This window comes from Barbus barbus, assembly GCF_936440315.1.
Source record: "Barbus barbus genome assembly, chromosome: 23".
NCBI classification, from domain to species: domain Eukaryota; kingdom Metazoa; phylum Chordata; class Actinopteri; order Cypriniformes; family Cyprinidae; genus Barbus; species Barbus barbus.
In genome coordinates this window covers 30,815,295-30,827,859 of record NC_136751.1, presented here as the reverse complement: position 1 = coordinate 30,827,859, position 12,565 = coordinate 30,815,295, and the positions used below count along the sequence as shown (strand labels likewise).

The 12,565-nt window shown below is 38.9% G+C and overlaps 1 protein-coding gene across 1 annotated transcript in view; it reads left to right on the top strand.

The window, feature by feature from the left end:
• Positions 1–8,670: 8,670 nt before the first annotated feature.
• The window catches only part of LOC306842911 (collagen and calcium-binding EGF domain-containing protein 1-like), a 13,866-nt gene continuing 9,971 nt past the window's right edge, over positions 8,671–12,565 (top strand). Inside the window, exons 1-2 of the mRNA XM_079374089.1 lie at positions 8,671–8,893; positions 10,388–10,468. Of these exons, the coding sequence (XP_079230215.1) occupies positions 8,820–8,893; positions 10,388–10,468 (155 nt within the window). The 5' untranslated portion in view covers positions 8,671–8,819. The remainder of the gene's footprint in view (positions 8,894–10,387; positions 10,469–12,565) is intronic.

Below are 12,565 nucleotides of genomic sequence, written 5' to 3'. Positions count from 1 at the left end.
CTTCGAGTCTTGTCTTCTGTTTACAGTATGACAGCATCAGCAGGATTGTGGGTCTGAACAGGATTATAAAACAGATTTTATACTGTAACATCTGATTGGACAAGCTGCATTTGAAGCCGATGTAATATTTTTCTTTTATTTTTTTATTTTGACTAGGATAGTCCCATTGAGATTAAAAAGATTCCTAAAAAGATTCCTATATAGCTTGGTCCAAGGAACGTGCTACTGTATAAATAACAGTGTCATCAGCGTGGAAATTAATTTTAGCTGGGGTTATCCCACATCCCAAATCATTAATATATATTGAAAATAAAATAGCTGCTAATTGCTTATTGCTCTCGCTTTGCTCCCTATTTTTGTACTTTTCTCAGATCTAAGATTTTAACTTCAGCAGATCAGCACAGTGCTCAAACAACACTGTTTTTGGAAAAAGAAGACTCTTTGCCTCCCACTGCCAGCAGTTTACATTCCAGAGATGGAAAAATACAGCTGTCTACATTCAAACAGACGAGAGAAAATGCCTCTCGTGGAATCCACTTGCTGCATGAACTGCCACAGACTTCTACAAAGGATTGTTGTTCTTGAAACAAAGTTACTTGCTGGACTTCCAAAACAGGCGGAACACACAGCAGACGGTCATCACGGACCCCCTCAGCATGCAGCCGGGGAGTCCTGTGAATCTAGTGAATCTCAACAGTGTATGCAAAGTGTAGAAAAAAAAAAGCCGAAACTGATCGACAGACTAATCGATGGCAGAAACAGGGAGCGAGACCCAAAGGCACTCGAGACATCAGATCACGAGTATCTCGTATTGCTGCCGTAGCATCCTCTACCCCAGATACAGCTATGACAAGACTTGTAAACACTGGTAATCTACCACCCCATATACAGCTTGAGAACAGATTTGAAGCATTAATGAATGTGGGTGAGGAATCCGCAAATGTGCCTAAACACGGATCGAATCAGCCAGCAGCTAACATCGCTACTAACAGGCGCTCAAGGTCGAGCAGACAGTGGCTTTCAGCTCAGAGCACAGCCGAGCCCAGGACTCTGATAGTGGGTGATGCTATTATCAGAAACATCAGCAGCAGGACTACAACTACATACTGCTTTCCTCAAGCAAATGTCTCTGATGTGAACAAAGAACTTCGGAACATTCTGATGAAGCACAAGACTGCAAATCGAGTCATCATCCATGTGGGGAAGAATGATATTCGGAAGGAGCAGTCAGAACTCCTTAAGAAGGATTTCAGTGAACTCTTTGAAACTCTTCAAAGTCTTGAAGTTCAGTCGTTCATCAGTGGAGCACTCCCAGCAAGGGGAACTAACATGTTCTCACGGTTGCTTGGGCTGAATACATGGCTACAAAGAACCTGCAGTATAAAAGGAGTCAACTTCATCGACAACTTCAATCTTTTCTGGGGCCACAGACAACTGTTTAAACTGGATGGCCTCCACCCAAACAGACTCGGTGCAAGAGTGCTAAAGGACAATATCTATTTCTCCCTCCGTCATCCTTCAGTGGTGTGTGCTAATCCACTCGGCCTGAATGGCACACACACACCTGGACAGAATATGAGTGACTACAGGACTTCATATCAGCTTGAGTCATCATGTGGTTGACACATCCCACAAGGATACTGATAACACCACGCAGCCACAACAAGCACTGCTCATGGACATCCCAGCTGAGCCCTGCCCACAGAGCTCATCACATGCAGACTGTGACGTACTACAACAGCTCCAAGACTCAGCACCCAAGGACGACTTTCTGGAAAACAGCCAGGGAAGCCAGAACGACATCTCACAGCCAGCGGAAACACCAGAGCCAGAGCCCTGCTCACCAGACACACTTTCCCTCTCTCCAGCATCTCCACTTCTAAGCTTCTCACAGAAAATGGAGGAACTGGTGTATGCTGGGACTAAACTCTCCCACTCTTTCGCTGCAAGTCCCCAGATATCAACTAAAAAACGGTGGGCCCCACAACCACCAAAGACTGCAGGCCTAGCTCTCCCTCCACCTCCTGCGAGAGCTCTCTCCACAACGCCAGGGCCCAAACACAACTGATAACAGCTCTCGGTGATGCGTGTCGGGTCCCCGCTATGATAGCAGCAACTTCCACAAATGTTTACAGAACAAGCAGGAACCCAGTGCGCCTGTAGCCTCCTCTATTTCTGTTTTATCACGTGACAGAAAGTCTAAGGGCTTCTCAAGCCGTACGGCTGACCCATCTAACCTGCGGCCTGTAATGCATCAGTCTAATATTGCTGCAGAGACAAAATGTAATTCCATCAAGATAGCATTTTGAAACATTCGCTCACTAAAAAATGAATAATTTCTGATCAATGATTTAATAACCACAAACAACCTGGATTTTATGTTTCTAAATGAAACATGGTTAGAAGACAGCTGCAGTGCAACAGTCCTTCATGAAACAGCCTCCTAACTTTACTTGTATAAGTGTCTGCAGGACTGTTAGGAGAGGTGGAGGTGTAGCTGCTCAGTTTAAAGATGTTTATCAGTGCAACAAGTGTCATTTGGTCAGTATTCATCTTTTGAATACCTAAGTGTTGTAATGAAAGGAGCTCCACGCACTGTTTATCATTATTTACAGGCCTCCAAAATATTCTCCAGCCTTTGTTGAAGAGATCACTGAACTGTTATCAAGGATTTGAAGTGAAGTGTGAAGTGAAGTGACATTCAGCCAAGTATGGTGACCCATACTCGGAATTCGTGCTCTGCATTTAACCCATCCAAAGTGCACACACACAGCAGTGAACACACACACACCGTGAACACACACCCGGAGCAGTGGGCAGCCATTTTATGCTGCAGCGCCCGGGGAGCAGTTGGGGGTTCGGTGTCTTGCTCAAGGGCACCTCAGTCGTGGTATTGAGGGTGGAGAGAGCGCTGGACATTCACTCCCCCCACCTACAATCCCTGCCGGCCCGAGACTCGAACCCACAACCTTTAGATTACGAGTACGACTCTCTAACCATTAGGCCACAACTTCCCCATTTCCTCAGAGTGTGACTGTTTTGGTATTGCAGGGGATTTTAATATTCACATGGATAATGCAGATATCAAAACTCCAAAAAAATGATAACTGTTTTAAACACTTTTGTTTTAAACACTTAAGTCAGCATGTGCACGGACCAACACACAATCATGGACACACTCTAGATTTACTCATCAGTAGAGGTCTACACATCTCATCCATTGTAATTAAGGATGTAGCACCATCTGATCACTTCTGTATTTTCTTTGATATATTGATCTCAGTCACCACTGAATCTAGATCTGTCTCTATCAGAAAGAGATGCATTAACGAAAACACTAGTGTGCTATTTATGGAGACTATATCTTTAACACCAAGCATTTCTGCAGACTCTGTTGATCTTCTCCTGGAGTCGTTTAACTCAAAAGTTAAGAATGTTATTGATGATATTGCTCCGATCCCATGTTGACTGCATCGTCCACAGACCTGTTTGCTCTGTAGGCAAACTGCAGGGGGTCCGGTGATGTCCTTCAGATGAGCCAAAACCAGTTTTTCAAATGACTTCATGATGACACAGATGTTAGTGCCACAGGTCTGTAGTCGTTAAGGCTTGTAATCTTGGGTTTCTTTGGGACGGGGATGATGGTGGAGCGTTTGAAGCATGAGGGGATCACACAGCTCCAGTGATCTGTTGAAGATCTGTGTGAAGATGGGGGCCAGCTGATCAGCACAGGATTTCAGACCGGCTGGTGTCCCACCATCTGGGCCTGGTGCCTTCCTTCTCTTGTTCTTTTTGAAGACCTGGCACACGTGGAAAGCTGCTCGTGGAACAGAGTGATATGCGTCCTTTAACATGTAACATGCTGTCTGTATTTTCGTAGTTCGCGAGAGAGATTTGCTTTATTAAGGTCCCTGAGAATGATTAAACGGAGTCCGGGTGTTGTTGTTCTGTGTCTGTGATCAGATCAGTGAGTTTCTGTAGAGCTGTGCTCACGTGCGCTTGCGGTGGAATGTAGAAACTCACGAGAATGAACGAGCAGAACTCCCGCGGAGAATAGAAAGGTTCACAGTTGATGAAAAGCGTTTCCAGATCTAAACCGCACATCTTCTTTAACACAGTTACATCTGTACACCACCTCTCATTGATGCATGTCCCGCCGCCGCTTGACAACATCCTTAAAGCGGAGCTTGGGTCGGCCACGAGGGCGGTGTCCAACTGCTAACTCCCCACGGAAGATGGACTTTGGGATACGTTCATCCGGCATACGGCGCACATGGCCGATCCATCTAAGACGTCTCCTCCGGATGGCGGTGTACATGTCACTGCTGTTAATGAGCTTCAGCACGGTGGTGTGATAGGCCAAGGATCTGTCGTAGACAACGGAAGAGAAAAGCATTAAGCTTGTGCTCCACCCGCCGGTATGTAGGACACGTTTCGCTTCCATATAGCAGAACGGAGAGCACACAGGATTCATATATCCGCACCTTTACTTTGAGAGAAAGGTGGCTGTTGTTCCAGACACGAGACTGAAGTCGCCCAAAGGTTGTTGAGGCACGACCGATCCTGGTATTCAGTTCAGCATCAAGGCTGTTCTTTATTTTAAGTAGATTATATCTGTGTACTTACATTTTATAATTTCGTTGTATAAAGTCTGCAACACATGTAACAATCTTTTTGTTACATAAGTATCTGTGTAACAGACTCGGTCTGATACATGTGTGTAACAGTAGCTGTCTATTACATCTACATCATTACTAACTGTAATTACAGGCTGTTCCATAACTTACTTACATGATAAGTACATTTAGTTTCATGTAAGTACAACGGCTACTACTAAGGACTTAACTAGGTAATTACTCTGTATTATGGACACCTTAAAAATAAAGTGTTACCTTATTACTAAACTAACTAAATGACATAAATGAGCTCACCTTACCTCTCACATCCAGCCCTCTGATCTGTCAATCATCAGACAGTCTGTGGGGGCGGAGTCTCGGCAGGCCTGATCAAAGCTCATTGGATCAGAGGAGACGTGATTGGCAGATGAAGGGAGGAGCAAACACAGGTATGAAGTCGGGTCACAGCTGCTGTTTATTCACATCATTCGTGTGTGATCTGTTTACAAGTGACTGTAGCAAGAAAACATGCAGGCCGTTTAGATTTACATGGATTTCTGCATCAATTGATCATTAGATTTGAACTTGGTGTTTGTGCTTCCAAGGGTTCACATACTTTTTCCTGCGCCTTAAAATGTCAGCCACATCCATAATAATAATAATAATAATAATTTATAATAATAATAATAATCCAGTATGTTTCATGTCTTCAAGTCGTGTGCATGTATGCCTATTATTTTTGTTATTTTTAACTTAATGTAATTATTTTTGTTTTTGTTTACTTATTTTTTTTAGATGGTTGTTGTTTGATTTTTTTTTTTTTTTTTTTTTTTTTTTGTATTATTTTTATTTGCCAGAAAACAAAACAATATAGGATAAAATTCAGTGTGAGACACTTAATCACAAAAATTACATTATTAATTAAAGTAGAATATTTAGCCACTTTAAGGAATAATAATAGTAATAATAATAATAATAATAGAGTCAAATAAAATAATTAACCTAAAAACAAATATCTGCTAAAGAAAATCCGTTTGTTGTTCTGGAGAGTCTTAGCAGGTTTTCCATCGCTTATCTGATTAGTAGAGTAAACCAGGCAGTTCATCTCATTATGTGCAGATGTTTTATGAAGCACAGTTGAGTATTTGACAGTGTTTGTCCTCTTTCATCCAGAGCTGATGGATCATGGATTAACTCATAAAACACTGATGACCTGAAAATATTATTAAAGTACCAGTTTGTGTGAGAACGACACTGAATGTCCTTTCACTGTTATTAAATTCATTCATTTTCTTTTTCTTTTTTTAGTGAATAAAATTCTTTGTCCAACTCTCTTGATTATTAGTCAATCTTTCACCTTTGCCCAAAAATAAATAAATAAATAACCTCTGAGTTCAGTAATGATTGTGAATAAGCATCAGCATGATTATGGTCATATAGATCACATCACTGCTTTCACTTCCTGTTTTTGAGGCATAAACACACAATCCACCTGTGCTCGGCTACAGAAGACTGATAGATCCTGCAGTGCACCAGACTGTGTGTGTAAAGATGTGTGTGTTCACATTCACAAATGAACTAAACTGACTGAATGTAGATACTATAGCGCCTCCTACTGATTCATGACGATACAGCATATGATTCAGCTTGTTTTCCATTGTCATGATGTTATTATTCCTGATATTCCATTTTTATTTTTTAAGTGTCCACCTGCATCATAGATACTGAGTATTTGGACTCAGAAGTAGTTTTCTTGCAGGTTTGAAGTCTATATGATTTCACAGGTGAAGCTGAACCTGTAAAGTTTTCAGAGCCGCATCTGTTCATGTTTATCTGGCCGCTTTACAGATGATTTCAACAGATTCTCACCCGTTTGTGCTCATAAACGCTGCTCGTTAAAGTCTGCGGCTTCATTTGTAGCTTGTGGTCCAATTTGTTTCATATCCTTCTGCATTCCTTCATTTCCATTAACTCAGTGAACTCATGCTGAGAGCCGGAGCAGCTCATGATAGATGGCAAACAGAGCAAGTGACTGAACACAAACGCTGATCTGGGATCTGTTCATCGGTCTTATTTAGTGTTCAGCACTGGATATAATACATCATCAAATCTACAGCTTGGGTGCTTTGGAGAAAAGCAACTTTGTGCTCTTATGTGCATCTGTGGGAATTTGTGTGTGTGTGTCTGTCGTGTGTGTCTTGAAACTAAATATATTTTAATATAGGCTTTCCTGTAGCTCAAATAGTAGTGTGTGGCGCTAGCAACACCAAGGTCATGGGTTCGATTCCCAGGGAAAGCAAGAGCTGATAAAATGTAAAAACTGTAACTTGAATGCAATGTAAGTCACTTTGGATAAAAGCGTCTGCTAAATGCATAAATGTAAATGTTCAATTTCAAAAATATATTTCATTGAGCTTCACTGTTTACAACATATATTAAACATATATTTAAAATATATTTTGGCCAGAAAATATATATTTTTGCTGTATGGGAATAATGCATCTGATAGTAAAGTAACGAGACACATGATCTGAGGATCTGGAGCACATATTATTAATATTTAGTATTTAGTGTTATAGGGAAAATGTATGCATTAGAGGAGAGAATGTTGTTTATTACTATAAAACCAAATTAATTTCCTTTTAGAATGCAGTTGATTCTGGGAGATCACAGACTGATGCCGATGAGTTCATTCTGTCCCGCTGTGACTTTAACACAAATATCCAGTAACGTCTCTGTAAATTCCTCAGAAGTACATTTGTGGCCCTGTAAATGTTTTTATAGGTGTTTAATGAATTTTGTGTTTAACTCCCTCCAGACTTAGACTTAAGAATTACAAGATTAGATGAATCTTCTGTGTTCAGTGCAGATGTGCAAATAGTGTTAAAATCATTTAAAACTAACAATGTTTTACATTGTATTGAGTATTTTACATTAAACAAACTCAAATTGAAATTGTAACAATTCTAACAAGCTGTAATGTGTTTTTTTTGTTGTTTTTTTAAGGTTCAAAACACTGATATCTGAAGGTGAATCATTTGTTTTTAACCAAAAACTTGCTTAATTTAGATATATCTTTCAGAAAATAATTAGAGTCAGTTCTGAGCTGACTCTAATTATTACCAACTTAACAATTACCAAAATATAATGTTTTTTCTCTTGTGAATGAATGCACAGACTCAGAAATCTGAATGGTTTTATATGATTTTTTTTCTGGTTTCTTTGTGTTTTGTGCACCTGTTCAATCTGGAAAAGTCTTATTTCTATGGGTTTTAAAGAAATCAAAACAGAGCTGGAATGCATGAGAAATGAATATGACCATAACAGCAGCGCAGCGTTCAGATCTCAACACTCATCAAGAAAAAAGCACAAGAGCAGAGAATCAGGACAGGTTCCATCTGTTATTATTCAGAGATTATAGAATATTATGTTAGAAAATATTAGACATTTTCAAATTGCTCTGATATAGATATATACATTGTTCCCTGATCATTGCTCTCAATGCTTCTCAATGCAAAAACCTTTTTCTTTTTTTTTTATTAGTTTAATTTATTTTGATTTTGTTTTCAGTACAAATATCTAAACATTTACTTGAGATACAAAATAACAAGATATTTAGTCTTTAAAAAACATGCTTCAAACAAAAACAAAAAGGAAAAACAAGCAGATATCTGTAATTTCTCAGAAAACAACTTCATATCTTCATTATCTTGCATATTTAGATGCAGTATGTGTACTGACACAAACAAGACAAAAACACTGAGACACATACTAGTTTCTGCTGTAGTTAAGATCTCTTCATATGCTATAAATTCTCATCTTTGAATGCTCTTTTCAAAGTTAGTTGAAGAAGTGATATTGACTGGTGCAATTTTAACAGGTTTTACTGTAAAAGTGTTGTTCGTGATTCTTGAGAACCTTAAAAGCGACTGTGAAAGAAAAAAGCCGTGTACTTAAATTACTATGAAACTTCATATCTTTTATAGCTGTTTATGAGCTACTGAATTATTAATGAAGCAGCCCGTGTGAAGGTGTGAGGAAGAGGAGGAGCTTCATCTGTGGTGTGTGTGTGTGTGTGTGTGTGTGTGTGATCAGTGAAGGATCGCTGCGCAGTTCGCTGGACTGAACGTGTGAGATGATGGACTGAATTTGACATTTTTGAGTTCGATTCAGTTTTGCGCTCCTGTGTGAATCCGGAGTGAAATGCTGCGCGTCGTGCGCGCGCCGCTGGGCGTCCTGTGCGTGTTTCTGTGGAGCTGCGGCGTGAACGCGTCTCAGTGAGTGTTTGTGCATCTGTCTCTCATCTCACACCAGCTGCTGTTTTACTGCTAACAACAAAGTCTTTCTCCTTAACATTAGTTCATGCATTGCAGCTTTTTTCAACTGTGCTTACACATTTTCAAAACTTTTCCTCTTTTTTTTTCCTTCAAAACTTTACACACAAATCCAAGAAATGCACACAAAATGCAAAATGCCTCACATCTCATGCATTCAAAATATCAAACACACATCTCAAAAGCAAACATTTTCTTACATTGCAAACACCTTTGCCATAACATTATATTTTTGGATATACACACAATTATTCAAATCTGTTCTTTCATGAGCTCCTGTGCATTTCTGTTCAAGACTGAAAGTAATTGTCAGAGAGATGTTGGAAAATTCACGGTAAACACAAAAGCAAGATTGAAAGCAAACTGGTTTTACTGTAAGCATCTGTGGTTGTGAATACAGTATTACACAGAACAGAAGAACAGAAACATCAGTTGTGTAGATGTGTGTTTATAGGCCTGTTCTGAAGTGTGTGACAAGTAAAGATTTGTGTGTATGCAGATGAAAAAAACTGCTACTAACATGAAATAAATATGAACACAATATTTCTTTGCAGCATTTATTAAGCGGTTTTAATGTTAGTTAATAAAAATACAGTTGTGAGTTGTTTAATGTTAAAAGATGCAACTTGAGCAACGATGAAAGCTTATTGTAAAGTGTTAATGTTTTACTGATCCAAGCTGATTAAAGCGAAATGACTCGATTCCTAAGTTCAAGTTTTATTTCATTATTACAAGAGACATTAATACTCGCAAAAATGCTTTGGTGTTTTAATACTGAGTCGCTTGACACCCGTGAAAGTCTTTCACTAATGCCTAAAGCAGCTTTTGTGTCTCTTTTCTAAATGTCTCACAAGAGATCCAGATTCTCTGTATCATGGTCATAACACTACAAATATCAGTTTAAGCTTTTTGCATTTAATAATTCTTAAAGGATTAGTTCACCCAAAAATGAACATTTTTCTGAAAATGTACTCACCCTCAGACAACCCAAGATCAGGATGAGTGTTTCTTCATCAGGTTTGTAGAAATGTGTCTCTGCATCAGTATCTCAGCAATGGATGCTCTGCAGTGAATGGGTGCCGTCAGAATGAGAGTCCAAACAGCTGATAAAAACATCACAATAATCCACACCACTCCAGTCCATCAGTTAACATCTGGAGAAGACAAAAGCTGAAACTAATCCAGCATTAAGACATTTTTAACTCAAATAATAATCCATAATAACGCTTCCTCCAGTGAAAAGTGTTCTGGTCTGAATCAGGAGAGAAATCTGCACAGATCAAGCAGCGTTTACAAGACAAAACAGAGCTAAACTTTAATCTTTAGTCTTCTCCAGATGTTAACTGATGGACTGGAGATTCCCAGCAAATGTCTATTTTTGGGTGAACTATTCTTTCAAGGTATTTCTCCAGTATTTTGTGTGTCTGTCTCTGACAGTGAGGATTGTCCAGAGAATAAGATCCTGACTGTGGAGTATCCGTGTACAAGAGCTGGAGGTCAGAGAGGTCTCTGTCTCAGGTACATCTCTAAACATAACTCATTCAGAGTTCAAGCTTCACTGTTTAATGATGTCTTCTGTAGAGCTCAGTTCTAATACAGTAGGGGTTCATTAATGATCAGAGACAGGAGAGTCATGTGACCTTCATCATGAGTTCTCAGGCGCAGACACATTAAAGAGACGTTTCTGAGAATTGTATCAGCTTTGATGCATTTGTACTGAATTACACTGATGATAGTGGGAAACCAGTTTATATGGGCACATAATGATGGAAAAATTATGTTTCCATGCTTTTGCATTCACTCTCATAACTTTTGTGCTCCCTCTAAAAACTTAGAATACTTTTGCAATAAAACACAACTTTTATTTGGGAGAAATAGAACAACAAAAATCTTATTTTGTCTCATTAGTGGCTCCATAAGTTCATAGCGTAGTTTTTACATCTCTGTTTTTCATTTTGCCTTGTTTTCCAGTAAAAAAAAACAGGATACTTCAACTTGAGAATCAGCACTGCATAGAGACTTAATTAAAGTGTATTCATATTCTGTCTGATTTTTTCCACTTGTTTGAACCAGTTACAACCTAAATCTGACAGCGTGGTAAGATGAAATATAGTTATATTCCTGAATCAGTCCATGAGTCTGTCTTTTCTCAAAGCATTTTGAGATATTTTAACTGGAAAGCAAAGGAAAAACACTCAAGAATTCTTTGCAGTGAGAGTGGTTTAATGAAAGAACAGTAGATGCTGACATTGAGCTTTGTACAATGCATGATATATATCATATAAACCTGATTTTATTGCTTTTCCAATGTGTGAATTAGAGACGCTTGTGTGTTCAGTCTGTATGAGAGTCAGAACTCTTTCACAATATCCCAGTTGTGGACGGACAAAATTCTGAAATACTGTGGTTTGTGTCTCATTTATGGTCTGAAAGTTTGTAGAGTAGCTGCCAATGGCATGGCATGTGAAGGAAAAAGCTAAAAACACAAGACAGAACCAGAATCTGTGCTGATCATGTTGCTACGACTCGTCAGATCTTTTTAATTTATACCACACATGCAAGCACAACTTAGAGTTTGGGTGGGTCATAATCTGTCACAAATCATTTTTACACATTTACTGTGTGTCGAATTCCCATCTATGCCACACTGGTGTTCTTCCTCATATTTTTGTTTTGTTTTCCAGTACAAAACAATCGAAATGAAAAGACACATTTATTGGACATAAATATTTGTTTTCTGAGAAATGAATCAAAATGAAGTGTGTTTATGCCTAAATCAAGAACAAATATGTCTGTGCATGGAGTCAGAAAAATCTGAACTTAATTTAAAGGGAAAATAAGTTTTGGAAGCTTGTTTCACACACAGGATGAAAAATACATTTCGACTCTCTTGCAATTCTGAGAAAAATTTCAGAATTTAGATAATTGTGACAAAGTTGTAATTACATTTTTTTTCATCCCATGGCGGAAACAAGCTTCTATATGTTTCTGACATTTCTTGTTTTAAGCAAAAGCTCGCTTCATTTTAATTTGAAAGAAAACGAGACTTCTTATCTTTTATGGCTTTGCATCTTCATCTTGACGTAGGATGTTAGATATTTGAGTTGGAAAACAAGGCAAACACAAGGAAGATTATGCAGTCTAACTCCATTGTTAAGGATGTTCTCTCTGACAGACGTTAATTATGCTAATCAAAGCGTGTCTGAGGCTGAAGATTGAAATGTGACGCTGTTTTTAGGTCATCGTAAATCCAGCTGGTAACAGTTTATAAATATTCATCATTAGAAATATGGTGAAATATTTGCTCTGTTGCATTTCAAATGCATGTTATGAAATGAAGCAGCATTTACTGTCAACCACCAGACTGTGTGAGTAAATGAAGACCAGATGTGTGTGTGTGTGTGTGAGTGTGTGTGTGTGTGTGTGTGTGTGTGAGTGTGTGTGTGTGAGTGTGTGTGTGTGTGTGTGTGTGTGTGTGTGTGTGTGAGTGTGTGTGTGTGTGTGTGTGTGTGTGTGTGCATGTGTATGTGGTTTATGAGGACACAAATGTGTATAATGACATGGGTATGACAGAGGTATTACAATATGAAGGTGGTTTATGAGGACGGTTATTCT